Source organism: Echiichthys vipera (genome assembly GCF_963691815.1).
Source record: "Echiichthys vipera genome assembly, chromosome: 13".
NCBI classification, from domain to species: Eukaryota; Metazoa; Chordata; class Actinopteri; order Perciformes; family Trachinidae; genus Echiichthys; species Echiichthys vipera.
Window position 1 is genome coordinate 13959066 of NC_139838.1, and position 25585 is coordinate 13984650.

A 25585-nucleotide genomic window follows, 5' to 3' on the forward strand; every position below is an offset into this window, starting at 1 on the left:
TCAGAGGCATTTGACAAGTGGAGCTGTGTGTGAAGGGAGGTGAAGGGGCACAAGCATGGTTGCAGAGAGGGGAATATCATGCTGAAGTTAGATCACTTTTCCAAAAAAAACTCAGAGACCCAGTCCCTCATCTGTTTCATACCAAGAGGATGTTCCACGTTACACAGCCAAAAAATGCTAACAGAAGTAAATAGCTACCCAATCAGCGAGTGAGTGTAGCGTCTGTGAAAGACAAAGGGGGGAAAAAAAGACAGGACTTGTATCTATTTTGAAGTCTTACAAATCAGAAACAAAAAAGGCAGGCCCTTTTTTTTTTTTTTAACTGTATTTTCTCGTTTTAACTACTGAATGCAAAATCAAACACGTGATTTGACTTTTCACAAAAAAAAAAACAAGCAAAAGTTCAAATACATGTAAGCCACACCACCAAAAATAGAAAGCAGAAAGATATAACCATCGTTTGAGGATTTCAATTAAGCCAAAAAGAGTATATATAAACACTGGTAAAAGAAAAATATTTTTGATCACTTTTCGATTATTCTCTCAAATTCTAAAGAGTACATGATTAAAGTTTTCATTTCATATCTGGGTAAGCATGGGGAGGCATAAAGGAGGGGGGGTGGGGGGCTAAATTCTAACAGATAGAAGAATGCCTCTACTTCATATACGCGTCTAAAGAGGTAGATCAAAACAAACTGCGGCGGGGGGAATGGGGATGGGAGGGTGGTTTTGCAGGAAGGAAGCAGGGAGTCGGAAGGTGTCTGGGATATTTTTAAGTATCACTTGTGCCCCTCAGTTAAGCATGGTGTTAGGATGGCGCGCCCGTGTAGAAGTGTTCAGGGGGGGGGGGGGGGGGGGGGGGGGGGACTGAGGTATCAGTGCGTGCTGGCGCTCAGTGGGGGCAGGGTGGGGTGCCTCAACAACCCCCCACCCCCTCAGCTGAGGTAGACGGCGTTCTACTGTGGAAGCATGGATACACTCAAGCACTTTTACCACAATCAATATATTTACATTCGGCATGAAGAACAAATGAAATAAATTGTATATTTAAGTTTTGGATTCCTTTCCTCTTTTCTTTCCCCTAAGTCAGGGTTCATTCAGTATTTTGTGTGCCTTTTCTGGCTCGGTTTCCCTGTCTGAACAACAAATTGAAACATCAAGTTACATTTGTGGGTTACAGAGAATGTCTTGTTTAAATAATTTTCCTACAGCGCAAAAAAAATAAAAAATAATGCGTCTATGAGTGTGACTCCCCTTACCCTCACCATGCAGTGAACAACATTAACATTGACTTGATGGCCTGGCTACAAGGGCAACTCCAAACTGACGAAGCTCGCTCTATGAAAATAAACCTAGTCGGGCTTGGACCTTGCTAGGACACCATCGTCAAGAAGGTGGCAGATGGCCTGGGAACAAAACAGACAAAAAAAAATAAAAACAGACACTCTGCTGACTGTAGGGCAGCAAGAGAGAGGACCATTACAGTCCACGCTGCACTGCCCTGACCACAGCCTTCCTAGGAAGGCAAAAAGGATTTCTTTTGACAAATTAAAGTACCATTTCCGATAATGTCGATCCCAAAACCAAATGGCATTGCTGCAATTATGTACGGTTGGCATGATTTGCATGTCTTAATTGTTTTGTACTTTTCAGAAGATGGTGGACCCTCAGGGGAAAAACTGAGGCGATTTTCTCTCGATACACCTGTCAGCCGCCAGCTGAGGGGACGCCAACTCTTGCTCCGGGGCTGCTATGTACAAATAGACTTTATGTACAGGGTCATCTTAAGTCACACATACACATGAACAATGCCACCTAAAGCACCAGAGTTGAAGGCAAGGTCAGTTGGCAGCTGACCAAATTTTAAATTTTCTTAAAAAAATAAAAATGTTCAAAGACTATCAGCTTTATAAAGTATACAAAATACCACAAAAGCAAAATAAAAAAAGAAAGGAACATTTTTTTTCATATATATATAATCATTTTCTTTTCTCTTCTGAGGTACTAGATCCTGAGGTAGTTAAGTAAAATGCATATTAAATTGGTTTTCCTGGGCAGCAGCAGTTCGGCACGGTTTCCCTCAAGTGTCAGTCGTGGCGCTGCCCTCACCTCTAAATATATATTCATCTATGTATATAGGTCTATCTATAAAATGCATCCAAATTTATAAAATGCCACTATCAGGACACCCAATATAATCCACCCTTTCAGGGGTCCTGTCCTGAAACAAGAATCTTTCCCCTTAACATGGCCCACCAAGTCTGAGCCAACCCTCCCCCAAAATAAACCTCTGTTGGTCCTACCAGGACCTTGATGCAATGCCTTTTCCTTTCCACAGAAAACTCATGAGAAAGCGTCAACCAATTAAACACTTATAAAAAAAAGCCTAAAAACAAAAAAACTAAATCTGAAGTTAATCAAAACATCTTGTCAGGTTTGAAGTATCACACCAAGGAGGTGATAGGAGGGGGATCCTTATTTCTTCTTTGTGGGTCTAGTGTAAAAAGGACCAAAAAAAAAAAAAAATTTAACACACCCGTGGGGGAGGGGGGCAGGGGGCGGTCGAGGGGTGCATACACGTGAGGGCAGGTGACGTTGGGAGCCCTCAGAAGTACATTCTCAGAGATGCAGAGAGGTGAGGTGGGTGGAGGTTCAGAGGCACAGGGTCTCTTATTAGCCTGACTTGAAAGTTCATCGAGTAAGACAAGGAGGGGTGGATGTTTGGTTGGGTTCAGGTAACCTTTGACCCCTGAGATGAGCATTACGACCCCCATCATCTTCTCCCCCTGGACTCTGCTGCATCCATCCATCTGTCGAGTCTCCTGGCAGATTCAGTCACCATTCCTCCAGGTCCGCTGGAGCTTTACTTCCTACGGGGCAGTGGAGGTTGGGCTCCAGATGTGGGTTTAGGCTGCTGCTGCCTCCTCACCTGGGCCAGGATCTCCTGGATCTTTCTCTGGGCCAGCTGAATGACATGAGAACATATTCGGATCAAATCACAGCACAAAGTGATTCAATTTTTTATTTAAAAAAAAAAAAAGGATCTGATCAGGACATCCTCAAGTTATGCGTTATGGTCAGTCGATGCTTTTCTTAGCATGTATGGGAATAACAGCAAATTCTCTGTAGTAGCTTACTGCAAGGAGCTTTATTCAAGTACAGAGCTGAAGAAAGACAGCTTCTCAGGCATGGGCCTTTGGGAAATCAGGCCAAGGGCTTTTGCCTTTCTGAGGCGCTATACATGTTTGGTTCCTTTTTTTTTAAATCTCACCTGGCATGCGAAGAAGTGTCCGCTAATCTTGACTATAACCTGGTCGTTCTCATCAGGCGTCTGGTCCCTGGGCACTACCACCTCTGCACAGGTCAGGTTCTGCAGCTCATTTACCTACAGCCACAATAATAAATACAATAATTACTCTGAGTAAAGCATTGGATGTGAACAATTATTTCAAGCTTCATTTTTAATTTGTGGTTGGAACAAACTTTAAGTTAAGCTTTCCAAAATTCGACCTCAGGTTTGTTCAGTCAGTCTATTAAAGAATTGGTGCCCTTGTTACCGTTTTTCCACCCTTCCCGATGACTCGCCCGGCAGCAAAGGAGGGAACCTTGATGTGAGCCTCCAGCTTCACCTCTTCCTTAGGTCCAAAGAAATTCTCTTCCTTCAGCTTTCCAAAGATGCGACACTGAGCCTGAAGCCAAACGGGTTAAAGTAAAAATTATGATGGTGCACTTGGGAAATGGGACATTTTTAGCCCAAGAAAACCCATTTCCATACTGGCTGTAAAGAGCCACTACTATACTAATAAAAGCCGTAAATGAAACACGAAGATTCTGACAGAAAAACAGAATCCAAGAGCTGCCACCATCAAATTTAACTATGTGGCTCCATTCTTCTATTCCAACAAGTGTTTGTGTTTATATGGCTGTGAAGAGGTACATCACCTTAAACTGAGCCTCCGGCGGTCCGCTGATGATGACATCCCTCTGTTGGACCTCTTGTCCTTCTGCAGGGGCAATCTGAAGGAGGGCACACAGCCAGCATTTAAAAACAAAATCTGAAAAATCTTCACTTGCGCTTCCAATTCCTATCAGTTAAGTGACAGCCGGCATCGACAGTTATCGTCGAGATTTTAATCTTCACTTACAGTCCCAACACTCACCTTGATTGAGGCTCCAGCAAAGTGTGACAGCTGTTTGATGTGTTGACCCTGTTTTCCAATGATGGCTCCCACTGCAAGAGCAGGGATGAACAGGTGAACCGTCTCCGACTCTGGATGTCCCTGCTGGGTATAAACACTTTAGTGCTACTGTAACCAGTAGATCGCAGAATGTATCTGCAGTCCACCTGCTTCAGCCACCAATGGGCAAAAATGCAAACAGTGGATCTAGCAAATGCTGCTCAAGTCATTTAGCTACATTGGAGCTCATCCCCTACGGCACAAGGAATTTGTAACCAATGGGTTTTTACTTATTTCTGAGGGACAGCACGCTGTTTGTTCCAAATTCCACAAAATTAGAATAATAATAAAACCATTTGTCCATTTGCTAAATCTGTTATCAAACACCACAGACCCAGTATGCCACATGCACGCTTCTAGTAATTTCATCTAAAAAAAACAATCAGGTGGGAAAGTGGAATTTTGATATAGAGTTCATGTTTCATTAGAGAAGACTGCATTTACAATACCTTGGAAACTGGTACACATCACTTGTTTTTAAGAGTGTCTGATTGACTTGAGCTCTGAAAAGGGAGATGGTCTGCATCGTCCAAGAGGGATACCATGTAGCACTGTTGATTTTGGATGGAGTCCAATATTCCAGTCAATGTGTCAGCTCAGGGTACACTAACAACTTGCTTTGGCAGCCTCCAAATCTGGGGAACAGCTTTAAGTGCCGTTTATAAAACATTCACTTTCCTAAAACCCTTCGAATGCAGCACATTTTGTAGTAAGTAACTGTAAAACATCTGCTGATCTAAAGTATGACTAGTAGCCACGCTAAAAAGAACATGTCTTCCCCCATGCAAACAGTTTAGGACCTTCCTAAAGAAAAAAAAAAGTTCAAGGGGCAGCTGGAGAAGAACTTTCATGTAGCAAATGCTACCCCTCTAATCCCGCAGCGAGCAGCCGCAAGCCGTGCAAAGCACTTTGGGACGGGTGACTTACAGCAAGTGGCTGGCTGCTAGATGGCATAGAAGCCCAAAATGGCCCCTCACCCCCATAAGGACTGCACTAAAGGGAAAAAAAGAAACATGAAGCGCAGTTGCTAACGACCACACGTCTGTTTTTAAATGAATTGTAGTTTCCACTACCCTGACCCAAAAGTTGCAGAATATTGAGCAAATTTTAAATGAAAGACACAGCCAGTCCCGGATTCGTAAAGGTTAGTGTAGTGTATGGGGCAAGCCTACTGTAACTGTATGTGACGCGGAGACTGTCACTTACTCCAAAAGATGGGCATCCTCCGTGTGCCCCAGGAGCTGGGGCACTGGGCATGGAAGGACCCATGCCTGGTGATCCACTGGGGAATAAACCCAAAGCGTTCAGATTCAAGCCTGGAATCAGGTTGGACTGCAGCTAGAGAGAAGTTAGAACATTTCCATTAACAATATGACACATGGATTGCATGCTTGCTTGCTTATCAACACCACTAATCCATTTTATTTGCAATGATAATCCAGCAAACTCACACTTGGCCCAGATGATCAGTGCCAGATCAGATGCCGTGCGTGACTGTTACCCCCCACCCTCCCAACCCCCTCCCTCTTTCCCTGTGGCCCAGCAATGCTTGCACTCATTAGTTGAAATGATCCGAGCCCCGGCTTGACTGCTTATACGTCATCAGAGATTTAGTTTTGTCTGACTGTTTTTGAATATTTTCATCCGACCAAATCTGCAGTAAACACTCCACCTCACACAGTTCGGCTGCATCTTTTTAAATGTCCGTCACAGGGAACAGACTTATTTAAATATACATCAGGGCGGCTGTCCATGCTCATGTGCGTACATGAGCATCCGTGCTTCACAAAAGCCTACCTCTCTCAACAGGGCCGCAGCTGGCAAGCGTGCTGTGCCTGGGTGTGGAACAGTTCTACTCACACTGGTTAAACAAACTAGACTTTAACTATGGAGCGTGCTTTGGCATGGTATGAATGGACAGTGTGAGTGCGCCCTCAGAAGCATCAACTTGATTTGAGCAGGGAGGCTTGTAAACTAAATGACAAGCCTGGCAGGTTCTTGGTGCATTTTTTTGTTAGTACATTTATTATGTCCATTTCTAAAAAGCCTGCATATTGTAATACGCTGTATTAGCCCCATGTGTAGTACTCCTATCCCCTGTGTTCAAGGCAAACTCAACTCCAACTACCGAGTTAAGTAATCCAAATATTGCTGTTTTTTAGTTATTCCCAATTACAAGAATTATCGATCAAGGAATTTAGAGAAACCTGGCTAATAATCCCGCTGGAAAAACAGTGTATTTTTATAAGAGTGTAGTTAACTGATATATGACTGATTTAGGACATGAAAGCGTTTCTATGGTTTCCGTTTTTCATGTCAACTGAAGCAGACTGCCTACTTCACTTCTGAAGCAATTGGTCAATGGAAAAATAATTGACACTTCACCTTTTTGGAGGAACTATAATTGTCCTTGTAAAAATGCTTACGTTCATAGCAGCCATGTCACTCTCATATGATTCCCTGATCTTCTTCATCACCTCCTCTGTGGCTCTTGTACATGCCTCAACAGTGCCGGCCACTGTGATGATCCGCTCTAGGTTGTACAGAGTCAAGTCCTGAAGACTGGACAGAACAATGTAGGGGTAAAAATTTCTGACACCAAAGCATATGACGACAACATTAAAAATGCATGCTATGCCAAGTGGCACTTTCAGTTTCAAGTAGTCTTACGCGGAGATTGTGATCTTGGTTCCCGTATCCTGCTCGATTTTCTTTAGGTTGCGTCCTTCCTTCCCAATTAATCTTCCTACAAAGTTGTTGTGTGCAAGTATCTTCAGTGGGATCGGCTCAGTACTGCAAAAGACACATGGGGTGCTTAGTTGAATGCTCCTAAAAAATGAAGATCATACTTTCCTCCAAATGTCTATTTTGTCCACATGCTGCGAGCTGCGATTGTGTTGAGCATGACGATCACAGGAAATCTAATTAAGCCAAGGATGTGTTTAATTAAATTAGGTAAATATTCTGTCTCACTCATTTTGTTTGAGCACAAACTCACAACTTTGTGTCGAGGGCTTCCTTCTGCATGATCTCCATGATGCTTGTACAAGCGTTTGAACATCCTTCAGGGGTGGAGTGAATCGTGATGGGCTTCTCTGCTGCACCTGCGTTTTCTTTCCTATGGATGTCAATCCTGGAGTAAAGGCAGAGTAAATGTATTAGTATAGCACCTTTCAACAACAAGGTATGTCAAGATATAAGGCAATATGTGAAAAAACCCGCAAGTCAATATAAAGACACCCAAATTGGATTTTAAAAGGATTAAGACACAGTTAAGGGGCTAAACTCGATACTGAGAGCATTAATAAAAGCAGCAAACAACTATCTGCTATGTAACGATATAGTAAAGTTAGTCAATTATTTGACACATAGGAGGCCGGTGCAAAGGACTGAGGTTAACCCTTCTGTTGGTCTAAGTGAGGACTCCAGTAGGAGCGTCCTGAATCAGCTGCAAGACAGCGTTACAGGGGTTGACTCTAAACACATGGACACATTTGGGTTTGTGGTCTTTAAATGGTAAATGGACTCTCAGCCTCTTTCTAGACCTCTGACCACTCAAGGCGCTTTTACACTACTTGTCACATTCACACAGTGATGACAGAGGCTACCTGTCCGGAGAGAGAGGGGGAGAAAGATTTTATTATTTTCCACGATCTGCACTAGTGGGAGCATGGATATGCTGAACAGAACAGACCCAAGAATGGAGTCTAGGGGAACTCCATGTCAAGTTTTTTTATGTCGAGATGTGCAATTACTGATCCAGTAACCAGTCCTACCCAATTTTTCAGTCTGTCTAATAATTTTTTTTTAATAATGCTTAGACGGAAAGAGTATGTGTTTAAGTCCATGTCAAGACCATACCAAGAGTTGTCTTGATGCGGTTTAAAAATAACATTTTTAAACGCAGGACAACAAGGGCCTATTAAATGATCGAACTTACATTCCGTCACTTTGTAGCTCCATATTTTGTCAATTTAACACCAAACTGTGAGAAAAACCTCACATTCCTGAAAAGTGTCAGTTTTGGACATGCAAGGTTTCTGTCCAACAGCAACAATTTGTTGTTATGGTTGATACATACTTGCAGTGATCTTTCACGTTCTAGTTTTAATAAGCTACATCAAATAAAATGTATTTTCTATAATAAATTCTACTTGATTTGAACCGTTACTTATGGTGCGTTGGCCAAATTAATGTTACGGTTATAGGAAAAACTGGAGTACACTGCAGTCACTTCACCTGTCAAATCACTCATCACGATAGTCAAAATTATCCAGATAACTGAAATTCACCGTGATCAATTTAGTTTAGCTTAGAGGATAAAGGTTCAGGGGCTAATAACACAGGAGGGTTTTTCATTTCTAAATTATAAATACAATAGTCTACAGACAGTCTCTTTATAGATGTCATTATGAACCTGTAATTTTGTTTTTTGTCACTTGGGTTTGGCTTTCGGACTACTCTTTACATTTTTTAACTAGTATAGCATTTCTCCATTGTACCTTTTTTCTTACCAGAAACTACCATTAGCGTAGTGAAAGGACAGGAAAGATGATATAAAAATCTGCATACTTTAATGCTGGACTTTACTTCAACTGAACAGAGATGGGTCCGACCACAGAGGTCAGGAATTATACAGAATCAGTGAGCTGTGTACGTACTTTGAGTGGGTCTGTTTGGTGATGTTGCGGATAGTGGCACCTTCCTTGCCAATAATTGCCCCTACAAATTGCGTGGGAACCAGCATTCGCAGCGGGATGTCTGACTGCATTTTGGGCCGGGCACCCAGACCTGGAGAGCCGGAGCGAGGGGTTCCACGGGGGTTAAAGCCTCTCCTGCCCCCCACTGAAGGGCCCTCTGTCGCAGCCATCTCATCTGGGATATACGACACTTTCAAGGCATAGTTCTCCATCATAGTTCCATTCAGCTTCTCCATCGCCCTGGGGAGCATAAAGATATATCAATCTCAAACAGGAACAATTGAACAACAACAACAACAACAACAACAGCTGTAGGCTCTTAGACAGCCATTGATTGAAATGCTTTGATTGGCCAAACAAATGTTGAGGCAATAAACATAAAACATCAGGATTGATTTCTTTACCATCTGCTTATCAAATGGGATAATCCAAAGAGTGGGGAGATTAAAAACAAAATCAAGTGGCTTCGGTCCAAATTGAAACAGCTTATGTCTTCAATGATGAGCACAAAGGGAGAAGGAGGCAATAGCTCCTTATAAGACCATCATACTGAGAGGCAGTGGCAGGACATTGCTTCTCGTAAGCTACGAGAATTTTACTCTCAACTAGATAGCATTCCCACATAATACACGCCTGCCTTGTCAGACTGAAGGATTTAGTTTTGTAGTGAAACCATCTATTATGCCTGGAGACTTGAACAACGACTCATGCGGAGAGCAACATTGTAGTACGATTCATGTACACCAGGGGGCACCAATAGCTAATTTAACCCCACCTCCCACATTGTCATCTTTGCATGACAAATTAAATTAAACTGCTTTTTGGATGGAAGAAATCAGGTGCACTGTAAGAACACCAGACAGAGGAAGTTAGTGTAATTTCAAATAGAGTATGCTGGGTAAAGTTAAAATTTGAGCAGTTAAGTCAGTCACACACACACACGAGCTGGATGCTCATGACGTGAATACACTGCATGTGCGTGTACTCACAGTCTGGCCTGGTCCTTGGCAGCATATCGAACGTTGACTACTGCAGTCTCTGTGTCAGTGTTTACTGTGGGAGAACACACAGCGCAGTCAATTCACACGCATTGAATGGCATTGATAAACCAACACAGGCTACTTTTACATGGTTAAACAATTACAAATGAATTAGGAAATTCTGCAACATTTTTCAAAATTGTACAGTTGGAATATAAATTCTTTAAAAAAAGTTATGTGAAGCAAGGTGGTGGAATTATATTTCAAGCATAATTGTGACAAAGCTTAAACAACCGTGTGTACGTACCTTGTTCACAGCTCTCTACTGCACCGTACTGAGCAAGCGTACCATCCAAAACCTGGGAGAAAGTGCAAGAAAAGCCATGATTTACTGAGACTTAAGGATTTTGACCAGAACCTGTTAGTGAGCGGAAGCTCATCTGTGGGAACCAGCCCAGCTCACTGCCAGGACACAATCCATTCATTCCCCCCAAAAAAGAAAAAGTTGAGCTACGTGGATAAATTTGCTGCTGTCTTGTAAAAGCCTGTCAAATTATGACTCTCCCTTCCAGACACTTGCTTCGTGTGCCAAGGAGGTTTTAGATTCATTTTAAAAAGTCCTAAATCAACCATTTCTTTAAAGATAAATATTTATAATTTGTTAGATTTACAAGCAGACAATTAATCCGCCAATAGACATGGATTTTTTTTGGTCAACCATTTCACACACAAAAAAATAAACCATAAAAGCCATGTATGGTTCTTCTCAAAACGTAACATATTGGCAAAATGATTAAATACTTTGTTAATCCCAGCATGTTGGAATCAAACAAAAATGCAAACAACAAAAAATGTTTACTTTATTGAAAAGAAAGCCACATCACACTGGCCACCAGCCAAAAACTAGAGACCACCACAGGATTTCAATTCATAGATGTGATCAAATGTGGGCGAGAGGGGGAGCGAGGGTTCTAAACTAAGCTAAGACATCCGACCATGCTCAGTCCAATCCACGGCCACACCCCCAAGAGCTCAACCCCACTTTCTAGCCAACAAGACTGGGTTCCTTCTCTTCCACTCCACCCACCCACCAACCACCCGCCCCCCTGCCATCACTGCTCCCCATCATTGGCTCCTCCTGCAAGTTACAAGTTCCCTTAAGCCAAGAGTTGCCGGCTGCTGGCTGGATGCGCCGCCTGTCCGTCTACCAAGCGCAGCCAATGGGAATCCAGGCCATTCAGGAAAGGGTGGGGTGCATTCCAGCAGGAAGCAGTGGCTGGGGGAGGGGTACGAGTTCATGCTACACATTCTATGAATCTGAGCACATGGAAAGGAAGGAAAGGAAAACTGAGCAGGCCCACCCACCCACTACAGCTCGTGAACACGCCACTACTCACAACTATTCGCTCGCTGTACGGGGACACACACACACACAATGACCCATTGTCTTATCTACCTGATAAGATACATACAAGGCCTTTGCATCAAAAGATAGCATTATATTCTGCCCCTCCATTCTCCTAACCCCTCCACCTCAGGGGGGGGGGGACCTCTGTGTCACCTCTTAAGAAAGCAAACAGCTCCTTCGTCATATACTAGAACATGGGTGGATCTGGAGCGGCAGTTCAAGAACATGCGTATAGGCAAAGCGAGCCCACCATTACAAAGCACTGAGCCTGTCCGTAGCCATTTGATCACACTGAGTGAATCAGGCTGAAATCTAAAGCCATGTATTAACCTTACAATACTGAACAATTGTGCAATTCAATTTTCATTGGGCTTTAATGGTCTTTATGGAGCAGAGAATTAAAACTGAACATAACTACAGGCACACGCTAGCACAGCTAAACCTCTGCAGAGGAAAGGGAAATAGTCATGTAAAGCGGTGTAACTGGCACATGAGATTCCACATGGAGGTTAACACTGGGATCAGTTTGACACAAAAGGTTTACAGAAAAAAAAAGCTACATTGAAATTTGTGAATGTTGAAATTAAAAGTCCAGATAAATTTAGATGTGCCCAGCAGATTGGTGTGGAAACAAAGAACGTGTAGCTGACACTGAACACCAAAGTTTGAATTAAGCACTTATCGCATTAGAAAGACATGCAATGCATACAGACCACTGTTGCTCAACACATGTTTTTTTTTGTGTTTTTTTTTAACTAAATCAGACAATGGCCTTGAAATCTGACCATGTTACAGCCCAGAATTTCTTTTGATGTTCTTCAGTTTTACTTGACATCTTTTTGCCTGTTAACCCTTTATGGGATACAAAACAAGTTGATCGTATTGGAGATTTAACAGTGACCTGGATCACCACTTAATTGCTTCAACTCACTTTAAATCCTCTGTAGAAACCTAACATAAGAACATCCAATGAAGGCATCTGAGGTTATGCAACCGAGGACAGTTTTGCTTGATCAATTCAAAACATGGATTTCTGATTATTTTGTGACAGAAAATGTGTGGGTGTATATTTGCCTAATATACCAAAGGGTCACTTCCTGGCTTAGAAATACAAGATCAAGTCAAGTTTGTGTAGTAATTTAAAGAAAAGAAGATACCCATGATGGGATAGCTGCGTGTCCAACTATTGGAGAGGATTTACAGCAAGTTATTAATTTCTATTTTAGATTTTTTCTCTTAATGTAGGACCTCTCTCAGCAGTTTGTATGTCTCAGTAGTTTGTATATGAATATGATAGTAAACAACAAAATGTGTTTAATGAGTTACTGTGCTGTATCATTAAAATTGTTCAAGTACTTTTGTAGGGTTTATACTGTATTTTATCTAACAGTGTTATTTCGTAATTAGAGCTGATGGCTTCGGTAATTTTGTTTGTTGAACCATAAAAATGCCTTGTAATATAAATCTTGGACACCATAAAACTATGTCCTTAAATTAGGATACAGTGGAATTTTTAACAAACAATAACGCCAGATATTTAATGTTTCTTGCATGGTCAGAGAACTGATTGCATTCAACTGTACAGGCGCTGATTTTATTTTCTACATGTCAAGCACACACTTAAACATGGGCATCTTAAATTCAAACCGCATCATTTCCAGATTCATCGTGCTTATGACAACAACAAAAGCTATAACACCACAAAGTAGTTTAACTTAAGCCCTTTTCTTAAAAAAACAAATAAGGGTCAGCACACTTCATCAGAACCCTGTTGCATGACTGTTTCACAACCCCTCACACAATACACTTTATTTTCATGAGTGTTTTTGCAAGAAAACACATGGTGTGAAAATGCATTCACTCTCAAACTAGCACATGTGAGCAGTGTTGAAAGGCACCATGACAGAACAATTAAGTCACGTTTGCCATTTAAAGGGATATTTCGGGTATTTGGTAGTGGGGTTGTATGAGGTAGGAATCCATAGTCTGTATTTGCCCAGTTTGGAGAAGCAGGCCTGAATACCGGCACAGAAGCCAAGTGATATACGGCTGTGGGCAGGAGGGGGCAGTGGCAAAAAAATATTAGTCAGCTTAAAAAAAAAAAAAAAAAAGGAAAAAAGAACTCAAGAAAATCTGATTGCAAGTGCACATTATATTTAGAATATTTTCCCCACAATACCTTAAGGTCCTTTCCTTTGGGACTACATTTTATTTCCGTATTCCGAAGCATAAGCGCCACAGATCAACTGTGCTTATGCGTAGGACTACGGAAGTTCTACGGTTAAGAAAATGTAGTCAAAGAAGTAAAGACTGTCGGTAAAGTGATGAAAATATTGTGAAAATAACGTGCATTTTCACAAAGTTTCTTATGTGGCCCTTTTTTTTGGTGGCTAAAATATGTTTGCTACTTCCCCCATCTGCAGTAGTACATGGCTTGCTTCTCCAAACCGGGGCACACTAATCACCATCTACTGAAGGTAAGTGCATTTATATGCACATCAGTAACCCGAAAATGGCCTTACCCTGGATTAGGGAATAATCAGGTTATTGAAGTTCCCCTCCTATACTTGAGCAGGGGTTGCATGGGAAAATGACTGAGTAACTCTTCCTCTGGTACAATAGGTGGCCGCCAACATACAGCTGGCCTGAACCCACGAAGCATGTGCAGACGAGAAACACGATAATTCGAGAATGCAGTTTATATGCATGAATAAATCGAGAACTGAAGGAGTTCACTAGGTCTTTTAACCAGTTGTAAACGCACTGACTATGAATAACACCTCATACAACCCCACTTTCAAATACCGGAAATATTCCTTTAAATCAGATCAGATCCTGTGTAGCTCAAGAACCAGCTCAAATCAACAGCTAGCTTTTTCAGAAAGCTTTAAAAACATGCATAGCAGGAAACCTGTGGCCATATAATGCTACAAAGATCATGCAACTGCTTAAAGTGTCCTCCTGTGCCTGACCCAGCCAAATCACCTGGAATACCTTACTCTTATTTCTCATTTCCCAGTGTCTTTGTTTAGTAAATAGTGACCACCTATCCTAGCTTCCCCAAGCTCCTGTGAAGCTAAATTGTACACAAAAAAAAAAAAATGAACCGTAGGATCTGTGTATTACTAAAGTGCCAGTGGTATTTCCAAACATTTCTGTTCCATCAATCACAGGTCACACCAACTGGCCTGAGCTTGTAGTCTTGATCAAACCAATCATGAAGCACATGGTCAATTGAAACCCAAAAGGTTGGTGACACCGGAGGCCACTAAATGAGAGCCCAGTTGGGCTGCCCCTGTGGTGCCCCGCCCTGGAAGCAGTTAGCGGCCTGTTAGCACTCACCTCCCACTGCATGTGAGGCGGGATATTCCTGATCTGCAGCTTACAGCTCCTGGAGAGAGAACAAGGGAGGAAGAGGGTGGTGGTGTGGGGATAAAGGAGGGAGAGAAAAGGAATTGATGGGAAGGGAGATGGGAGAGAGAGAGACAGACAGACAATCAGTACCTGACAATACCAAGCACACAATGACAAAAAGATATTTTAATTAAAAACAAAGCAGGGCTTCATATCCTCCACCATCAAACGAAAAGGACAAGGGTGGAGAAGCTGCAGATGTGACTTCTGCTTTAATTCCACTCCCGACCCCGCAGGTGCACTGAGACACCCAGGGTTAAACGAGGGAGAAAGTGATGGAGAAAAAGAAAAAAGGCAGGAAAAGGGATGATTTGGAATTGTCTGAATTGGAAGTGGCCTAATTCAAGTTGTGCATGCTCAAAATTAAAAATGCTAAAAAACACACCATACCATCCCAAATCACCGATTGTGTCACACAAAAGTGCAAAGAATGAGATAAAGAAGCAGGACTTCTGCAGCAGCAGAAAGGAGTGGGGGGGTAGGGGGGGCTGGAAAGGCAAAGATGCATCGGAGCGTCTTGTATACGCAGCTTGAGTCAAGCATGTGCCCTATAGGATTGCATCATGATGATTTAACCACTGCGAGGCCCACGCCCACTGTTTATCAAAAATAGACATTTAGGAGCATCCAGCTGTTGTGTGAAATGGGGGGGGAGGAGGGGAGGGAGTAGTGGGGCTGCAGGTGCCAAACGGAAACCAAGGGGAATCTCCACTAGCCATCACGCTAAATAGGAAGATTCTAAATTGCGTGCTTGTTCATAGAGTGTGTGCATAAAGCAGAAGCAACTGGAGACTAGCGGCTACAATGGTGCCGCTGTGCTCCGTCACTAGAAACAAGGACCAAAATCCCCAATTCATCTTTAGCTTGAAGGTTCCCAAATTTAGTTACACTTTGCATATAGCCGCATGAGTATATCAAATATGTGTAGAGGTCATGCAGACAATGGAACTTGTGGATCAATGAGTCACAGAGTTTCACAAGTGTGCACACAAGTGCATGTGGACGTTGTATAAAAATGTGAGAAAAGTGCAGGCCACTCCAAAGTCCACCGCCTGTTGATATGGACAGATCTAAAGGAACACAATGTACATATGGCTGGGAGCTGAAGCATGAACACACAATGTGGAATCACAAACTCTGACCCTCAACCCATTTCCATTGCCACATCAACCTTGCGCTCACTCGTTAAATATGCGGCTAATTTAAGTTATGTTGTGTGTAGACGTAATTTCCCATCGTCTGTACAAAAGTGTATTTTTTTTTTTGAAAAGTAGTAATACTACTTTTATCTTGTTCTTTCCATTAAGCTTCACTTAGCTGATGAAAAGACTCTAAATGCAGACCGACTTGTACAAACTGCTTCACTGGTGGTGGTTGTTTTCTAATCTGCTGTGTTGAAGGTAACACCTTACAAAACTGCCAGCATTTAGAAAAATCACCCTTTACACACACTCATACATATGAACTCAAATTTGAGAAAAAAAAAAAAACATGTACCAAAATGATGGTTTTTAAAAAAATTAAAAAAACAAAAACTACACACCAACATCTACGCTGTAAAATGAATGCACATGTGCAACAAGGGCCGCTGTAGTTGAAATTCCTCAGTTTAGCCACTACGACTGTAATTAAGCCAACAGCACTTCAACGTATTTTATTTTGAGACATAGGAAGCTACTTAATTCTAAGATGGACAAATTGTAAAGAAAATTCCCAAATAACTTTCAAGAGGAATTCCAGCCCTTTCCGGCCCACTGTGCCATTCCTGGCTGATCCAGCCCCCTCTCCCCACACATTCTGTATGCTCTGCATTGCGGTGGGAACACCATGCGAAATGTGCAAATGCACCAAGCACTTCCAGTCGGATTAACCTATAGCTCCATACACAGAAGAAGTCAGCCAGGGTACGGGGTGGGGTGGGGGTGGTATACATTCCCTAGTCCAAGCCTTTGATTTGGGGAGGGGGGGTGGGGTGTTTTGTGTGTGTGAGAGAGTGTGTGTATATATGGTGGTGGTGGTGGGGGGTGGGCGCTAGCCCTGTTTCAAGCTAGGGTAACAAGGGCCCTCTCTGCCCTGTGGGGGTAGGGCCCTGTTGCCATGGACACGGACAAGTCCACTGACAGGAACATGTAGAGCAGGGTTAAAAGTGGGAGGGGGAGGGAAGGGCCAGGAGTGACTGGGGTTGGCTCATCATGTGATGGCCAGGAGGAGGCCGGGCTCCTTATTTACTTTTAAAAATGGACCAATATTCTACATGTTTGCCAAACTCCTTCGCCGCCCGGTTGAGAACTACGGGCCTGCACCCTGGACATCAAGATCCCATGTGGGTGTATAGATGCATACGCAAGCATGCATCCATAAAAACCACAGGATTGTCTAACCAAGCACCGTGAGATTGTGCCACACCTGTATTCAGCTTCTTAATAAGCCACCCTCTCTGAGGCATTCTACATCAGCATCATCAGGGATGGTGTGGAACACAAGAGACCTGTGCTCAACGCCCATCCACAGCCGTCGACTATTCAGTATGCAGAGGTTCTGAATGACTGAACTCAACACAGTCTGGTTTCCGTTGCCCTCTCACAGGCCTTATATGCACACGGTGCACCCAATAAGCTAAATTAAACACTTGGGTAATTTTAGATTTGCATAAGTTTACTACTTTTGATCTTCAACTCATTGTATTTTTCTTAGGGAATTCCAAACCTATGTGTCTGCTTCTATACTACACAAAATACATTTAAGAGAAAGCATACATGCAGTGTCATTCTGATTTGAGCCTGGCAGGAGGGAGAATTAAGAAACCTTTGCCTGCAGTCTAGGAAAAACAAGTGGCCACATTCATAATTCTCTGGCACCCCAAGTCTCCATCCCAAATCCGTCTTTTTTTTTTTTTTTGCAGGTGGGGCCCCACAGTGACCCCATGACCCAGAATTCTTGTAATAAGAGCCAGGAGCCATTTCTAGAAAACAGCACTGAATACCATCTACACCATTGTCTTAGTTTATGGAGTGTTAAAATGCTTGGTTGAAAAAAAATAATAAAAAGGGCTGAAACTTTACACCACTCACTGAGCAATGGCTACGTAGGTTATAAAATAAATAATGAGGTTGTACACATGAACAAAAGTATGTTTAATGTCCATTTCCCCTTCCGCACACATGGGACCACCCCTCCAAACAGCCATGCCATTTTATTTCCTTCTGTACATGTGGTGATGGGCAAGCTACATTTATTTTGTTTAATTCATCCAACAAGGGGAGCCTAATCTGACCTTCTTGTCAGAGTGTGCACAATAATAACACTACTGCAACTCAGTCTGGCTTATAACCAAGGACAAAATTATACATTGTGGGAGAAATATAAAACTGCTCATTTAGTAACTGTTAAAATAAATGTATGTGGCCCAGTTGCACTGACAAGCAATTAAAAATATGCTTTTGTAAAAAGCTGGATGGAAAATGGAAATATAATTGCCATTTCAAAACAGTTGTCAATTGTTGAATAGGCCATTTTAACTGAAATGTAAATACACCTGTAATATTCTGATTAATGCTTGGTTTCCTATCGCACAATTTACATGGCTTCTCGGGAGTAAATAGATAAATGATCAAGATATTGTCAAGAACGAGTGGGTGTCAGCTTTAAATGCCAGATTAAAAAAAAAAACAAAGCCAAGTACAGAACGTTTTCAGAAGTCAGGCAGTGAAATGTAAATGTCCACAAGATTGCTGAAAGGTTTGATAGTACTAATACAATTGAATGCATCCAAGGACAAGATGTTTTAATTGATGGAATTTTGTTGTGTTGTTAATGCATACAGTATATTTCCTGCAGTCACTATTGAACGCAGCAGATGTTTTGCTATTGCACTGGAGATCATTTTAGTGGGCTTTAGGCCTCATCCATGACAAATTCAGAGGAATGTACATCAAGATGTTTGATTACATGATTTTTTTGGACACATGAAAAAAAAAAAAAAAACACTGCACAGCATAGCATGTCAGGCTACGCACTTCTAACTTTACGTGCCCCAAACTGTAAGTACTCCACCTTGATAGTCTGCTGTAGCACTTCCCCTATGCTGATGGGATCAAAGGTTAAGCCATGGTGATTGGCTGAGCCCCCCAGTTGATATTTGCAGGTTGGAATGCAAAGAGGGGCTGTGTGTGTGTGTGTGTGTCAGAATACTGTTCCCATTGACTACTGCTGTGTTCCATGTTGTAAAGCGAGGGCACGTTTTACTTTGTTGAAGTGTGGCTGAAACTCGACTCTGTTGCTGCCATAGCCACCACAGCAGGCTGCACTCAAAAAGACAGAGCAACGTCACCAGTTTTTCCTGATCAGGAAAATTTTGGAGGAAGGTCTCAAGACTCGACGCAAAAATTCCCAATGCAGCATACCTGGTTTATTTACCCACGATACAATTTAGACCGGCAGCCTATAAGCTGCCAGGGGACGCTTGTAAAGATGTAAAAACAAATAAATAAATCCCTGCTTTTTCATTTCCACGCCATTTCCATAGGCCTATCCATTTGTGCCACGTATCCTACAGGTTTCCACTCGGCTTACTGGTTATTGCTTTGTGTAAAATAGCAGAACATTAATTTAAACTTTAGAAACAGTGCAAACCATGCATATTACATAACACATCTTAGATATGCATTAAACCAATTACGAAGCGAGAGCTATTTTAATTTAATTCAAGAGAAGCATTAATTATGGCCGAATTGCGTCACTACCCAAAAAATACGCACACGATGCGAAAAAAACACAATATTGTACGTCCTCGGTGCAGATTACGTAGACTGCATAAAAACTAGCATTTACAGGAAATCACTGACATAAACACGACTTTCCAAGTGTGGCTACGGGGATCTAACTCTGAAACTGAGGCTTTCCGTCACTTTGGCCCCAGAGCTCCCATTCCACTCGCGTTTGGGAGTCCATCTCATGCAACAGCAGCACAATGTGCAGAGGAGGGCGGAAGCACGGGGCAGAATGACGGGCAGATCCTTCTCAAATGGACGACTCCACAAGGCCTGTGCGCCTGCACTCACTCTGCACTCATTTCCACCAGCACACTCGGGCTTTTGACTCATCGCCCTGAGATTGGAGCTCCAATTATAAGTATTGTACGAATACAGGAGAAAATAATAACAGCTAAAAAGGAAATACAGGCATGTGCTGGCTAAAAACCCCAATGCACGACTGTTTAAAAAAAAAAAAAGGAGCACCCCACACAGCCATGGCGAGAGGAGGGAGTACACCACCATACGCCCCTTTCATTTGACCCCAGAGCATCCAGACTTAAAAAAGACACCTCGTTTGACCAAAATGGTAATTCTGAATGAACAATGTTTTCAAGCAACATAAAAGATAAATAGCACTTGGGGGGGATAAAAAGGCTCCCTTAAGAAACTGGTGAGAGGAATTAAAAAAAAAAATGGAGCTCCTACGAGTTGAACCAAGAAGCACTGTATTACATCAAATAATAAAATCTCGACCTACCTTTGACGTTTAGGGACAGAGTGCTCCACTTCGAGAACTTTCCCATGAAGTTCAACTTTACCTAAAAAAAACAAAAACATAAACACAACACTATCAGTGTCAATACTATTTGACGTCCTTATAACGGGCCTGCTTTCCTGCTTGTGTAAATGTAGTGTTTTGCGTAAAACAATCTAAACAGGCGTACGCACACATGGCAACACCCTGGGTATTATCAGCATATTGTGATATTAGCAACACAAATTGAAAAGTGTGTGACCCACTAAGAGCACAAAAACACATAAATGAGCCAGACATTAGCATAATTCGCAATAAAAATATGGCTACGACTTTAGCGAAAATGTTACGTGTCCTGTTATGAGCAGGCCGTACTGTAATTTAACAACAAACCATGAGACGAAGTGAAAGCCTATACAAAAGCAAATGGTCGTGTTGCTCAGTTAGTTGGCCTACATTTGACCAACACAATTAAACCACCTGGTGTGTCACCATGGGCGAAATGGCTTCACAGTGTAGCGAGTTGTGGCCACTGAAGAAGGCCTATAGTTTCAAACCCGGATAAGAGTGGAAGTTCAAATTGAAGCTGGTAAATAAAAGCAGCAACACTACAGCCTCTGTTGCTAGTCGTGCCAAAGTGGGCTGTGTGATATTGCCCACAATAAGGTTCACTTCACGGCGTCCACAGCTCGCTGCCTGTGCGCCCCACTGCCCTGAACGGCACAGAACCTGCATTAGGAAAGCCAGCCTGGGTATTTTGTCCTCCTCGTGATTGTGTTTACTCGACATTTTTCATCAAGTAGTGAAATTACAAGAGTAGGGTTTCATTCAAATCCACGGCAGCTATTTTATCTGAGCCCACGGTGTCAAAAGGCCAAGTAAAGGTTGTGTGAGAGAAAGAAATGCATGGATACACCTCCCCTCACCACCACCCCACAGGACTCAAGTAAAGACAACCTCCACACAATTGCAGCAGTTTGAGAGTCTATTCAAATATCACTTTTTTTAATTAATAAAAACAAGATTTCTCACCTGAAAGAATATCGATGGCCTTCATTGCAGTTTTCTCGTCCGGGCAATCCACAAACGCATAACCAGTTTTGACAAGAAACGGACCACTGTGCGGAATCTTCCACTGCTCAAAGATAGTTTCGAAGTCCTCCTCGCTCGCCTCGCCGCTCACGTTGCCAATGTATAGCTTATTCATGTTCTGCTCCGAAAGGGGACAATCTTTACGCTGAGGGAGAGATAGTTATTTGCTCTCGCGGATGTGCAGTGTTTGGAGTAGCCTAAATCGCCTTTACTACTACGGAGTGGCCGTGGCGTGCTTCCCGGTCGCTCAAGCCACAGATAGATTTAAACTGGCAGCCGCACAGTGCGTTTGCTCTCCCTCGCCCCTCTGTCTCTATCGCGCAATAAATAAATGCTCAATTATTAATCTCGTGCCTCTAAACGATGGCGGGCTGGGTGAAAAGGAGAAACTACGCTGTGTCTTCCTCCAAACCCTTTGGCAAAGAGACAGAGAATGTCACACACGGTAAGGCTGGCGCCCGCCTCTAAGTCTAGAGCCTAGAATAAAAAGAAGAAGGGGGTGAAAAAAAATCATCCGCTATTCCGGCTTTTTTGAATGAGCCACGTGTTCAAACTACAAATCAGCCCACACGTGAGGAATCCCAATTGCTCAATTAAGTGTTTGGGATTGGGGAAAATTGCACGGGAATCTGGGGTGGGGACAGCAGAGGGGAGTGGAGAAAAAAGGAGGGGAAGAGTGGATTGGTGTTGGGAAAAAAGCTGGCCAGCTATGTGCGTAAAGGGATTCCGTGAGAACCCAGTGTATCTTTACTAGAATCACATTCGTGTGCCTTTCTCTGCAAAGCCGCGAATCTCATTGGTCGGTTGAGGAATAGTAAAACGGCAGTGCGATCGCGCACGCCCATAGCAGGAACGACGCTGATATTGCGGGGGCTTGTGCGCACGGCTGCGAGTACTGTGCTAAGTGCGCACAGTACTGATGACACAGTAGGAGGAAAGGGGGGTGGGGCCATTCATAAATGATGTTGCACTATATTGTTAAATTTGCATGCTGGACACATTTAATTTGGAAAAAACTTGACTAGAGAGTGCCCCTGCGCCCTCTTCGGGCTTTCGCGCAATATGGGAATGACACGTAGGCCTACTACTATCCACATGACGGCATCCATCTTCTCCAACCAGAGTGGAGCCATGCCCTCCGCGACCCATAACTCAAAGTCCAACAGCAGGCCCGATTTTTTTGCTCGCGGTCACACACAATGCTATTGAGGGGGGTGTATGGGGCGAGATGAGTGCTGCCACGGCACTTCTTCCAACTTTCAGAGCGACTGGCACAACGAGGAGGCGTTGGCCATGTGGAGCGAAATGCACATGGCGAGTTCTCTGTGCTATACCTCCGGCATGGATCTGCATTCACAGAGAGAGGGAGGGGTCTCCTACGCCGAAGTGCCCCTAGCGTCATACGTAAATCACAGTCCGGTAATAAATCACGTGTGGATTCCATGTCTAAAATATATATCACGACTGTCAATGTGATCTTTCGTAAATCACAGGCGTAGGTCACTGTGCATGAAAACAGCCGTATTTACAGGACTCATGGGTGGTTGAATCCATACCTGTTGATGGCACAAAGGTCGGTTCACTGCATTGAGTGTTGATGAGTGATGTTTCCAATATTTAGTTTAGGGTGGACAAATATTAGAAACACTCATCAGCGTAATGTGGTATCCTCCCACTGTAGCTTAATTTAGAAAAAAGACAATAAAGTTGAGTCAACACCTCTCTCTAACAGTTTTAACAAAGACTAAACTTTAGAAACTTTGTGCAGGTAGAGTGTATTGCCCCATTGTTGGCTGTAAGTTTATTATTGTAGACTGCACTAGTTTAGGATGCGTGTACCTAATAACGTTGCATCCGGGTGTAGCTATTTAAATTTAGCATATTTATAACATTCAAATATCAAGTTGTATCCTCAATATTTCCAGGCTTATGTCTCAAGGCTACATAATTGTTTGTGTGCTCAACCGACAGCACGTGTGACGGTATAATTTCAGATATGAGGTGTAGGCCCATAATCTGTCAGGGTTTTTTTCAGGGTCATGTGTAGGCAGGCCTCATTTAATTCCTATAATTATGTTATAAGAGCTTTCTATAAATGACAAATAAAAAATGACGTTTGAATTGTAGCCAGAAAGTAGCACCGTAAACTATAAACAGTTACATAACAGTATTACCTCATTCATTTTTATACGAATGTATGTTTTTCATTGCAACCTACATAAATCATTTTCAGAGTCATTTAGCCTTTAAACAGATGGAGTTTGAAAAGTTGGTTAAACTGTATTTCACAGTGAATCATAATAAAAAAAAAAAGTTATGGAAAAGAAAGTTTAGCTGGGTGTAACCTCCACTGCAGCCCTGCAATTGCCAGTGCAACCAGCTTTGATTTTAGCTTAAATGATAGCAGGCTACTCGGTCCCTGCGGTGTAATGAATAGGCCTAGGTGTGCATGCTCATGTAAAGCAGGTCACAAAAGGGAGTGTTGGTTTAGTGGGCCCTTCTGCCACTAGCTCAGGCTGGGGCCATGGCTGTCTCAGTGGGTTTTACTCCTCTGCTGCTGAACAAACACACAGAGCTCTCTGATTGGCCCGCGAGGCTGTCCAATCAGAGGGCCGCAGCCCCGCTCCGTACTACTGCTGCTGGCTCGGCCTCAACGCGCTCATTCATTGGCTCCTCGGCTCCACTATTCTATATGAATCAGCGCGCCAACTATGCATTTCTCCCCGTGTTCCTTCTGCTCGACTTTGTCACAAGACATAAAGATAGAACGAAAACACCAGCCAGTGGGCAAATCCGTGGAGCTTTTGAACAACTCTTCTCAACTTTTCAGGAAGTTTAAGGCTGTGTTTACATTCATGGACCATTCATATAAATAGCTTAAATGACGAGAGAATAAAAGAGAGCGCGTAAAAAACAGCTTATACACCCCCTGCTAACTTCGTTTCATAATTTGTTTAAAGTTTAAACTCCAGAAAGTTGTATTAATATCTTTGAACTCAGGTTAGATCCAACCTTTTATTCTATATGTAAGGACCGATATAAGGGATCCATTCAACGTGGGCGCTTTCAGCCGGCCTAGTTAGGCGCATACAATTTTTTAGAACCTAGTTTATGTGGCTTTAATGAGTCTCACTGCTAATTAAATAACGAAACGCACAGGAACTTGGTCCACTTGAAATTCTGCTCGCTTGTCTGCTGGATGGCACCGTATAGATGGCACATTTGTTCCTATATAGAGACAGCAGTCATGTGAGGGCTCGCCTGACTGTGTCGGTTTAAATGAACTGATGCATGGCTGCAGCCTGGCCGTGTCTCTCTCTCTCTCTCTCTCTCTCTCTCTGACTGTGTGTGTGTGTGTGTGGCTACAGGCTCTGCAGGAGGAATAGTGAATGTATCGCCGAGGAATGTACAGACACAAGTCTCCCCGCCCCCAGCTTCAGGACTCCTCTCTATGGTCAAATTCCATAGGGCCAAACTGACATAAAGTTTCAGGCTAGACTGCATCCTATGTGGGAAGCTTTCTGCGGTTAATGTCAGTGCAGGGGATAAAGAACTGACAAAATCGATGTGGTTATACATAGTGTAGGATATTTCCAGAGAGAGGGAGAAGGCGAGGGGAGAGGGGAGGTATTGTTTAAGTAAAAACGCAGTTTATAGACAAACTCTGAGCTGCTGGCCTCACTCCAAGATATAGTCTGCGTCGCCAAAGCGCAAGGCTCCTTTTTTTATTTTTATTTCTACCAACCCCTTTAGGCTACACTCAATCAATGGATTCTGTTTTCCGGTGAGATTGCTTTATTTCGTCTTTATTGTTAGGCGATTCTAATCTTTAACAATGTTTTCTTTCCACTAGAGTTGTAAGCATTTAATCCAGTGACTGACCGCTTCGGACAGAGTCAGGGAACACAGTGGTGAACGCCATGTTGAGGAGGATCTACAGTAACATTAACTCATAGAAACAATGTCCTTATCGATGTAAACGCGTGGGTTTTTTTTCCACGAGTCCAGACATGTTTTCTATTTACACCAAGGAGTTTCATGCAGGCTGAAAAACATCCAAAAAAACTGTGTGTGTCTTCTCCACACATTGTCCTGTGATGACACTCTTCATCTCATTAGAAAATGGCGGTGTGTTCCCCTCAAAACACATGCCAATGAAGATGTGGTTGTTTTTTTTGTTTTTACAGTAAATGACCAGTTAATGCAACCTGGTGCAGTATTAATATGGTGCATATATTCCACAAA

General features: G+C 42.8%; 1 protein-coding gene across 1 annotated transcript; it reads right to left on the bottom strand.

The window, feature by feature from the left end:
* Nucleotides 1–74: 74 nt before the first annotated feature.
* On the bottom strand, nucleotides 75–21739 carry igf2bp3 (insulin-like growth factor 2 mRNA binding protein 3). Its single transcript, XM_083925550.1, has 16 exons — nucleotides 21281–21739; nucleotides 20252–20312; nucleotides 14669–14717; nucleotides 10226–10277; nucleotides 9928–9991; nucleotides 8900–9178; nucleotides 7237–7371; nucleotides 6909–7031; nucleotides 6665–6800; nucleotides 5445–5576; nucleotides 5166–5231; nucleotides 4161–4280; nucleotides 3943–4017; nucleotides 3558–3689; nucleotides 3272–3385; nucleotides 75–2965 (listed from the first exon to the last, which is right to left on the bottom strand). Exons 1-16 carry the CDS (start codon nucleotides 21453–21455, stop codon nucleotides 2864–2866), a joined length of 1815 nt encoding a protein of 604 aa, XP_083781676.1. The 5' UTR covers nucleotides 21456–21739; the 3' UTR covers nucleotides 75–2863.
* Between the last annotated feature and the right edge of the window lie 3846 nt (nucleotides 21740–25585).

Coding starts and splice junctions, on each gene's coding strand:
- igf2bp3 (XM_083925550.1), bottom strand. CDS start 21,455: ATGAATAAGCTATACATTGGCAACGTGAGCGGCGAGGCGAGCGAGGAG. Junction 20,313..21,280: donor GGCCATCGATATTCTTTCAG/GTGAGAAATCTT, acceptor TGTTTTTTTTAG/GTAAAGTTGAACTTCATGGG. Junction 3,690..3,942: donor CGCCGGAGGCTCAGTTTAAG/GTGATGTACCTC, acceptor GTTTGGCTTCAG/GCTCAGTGTCGCATCTTTGG.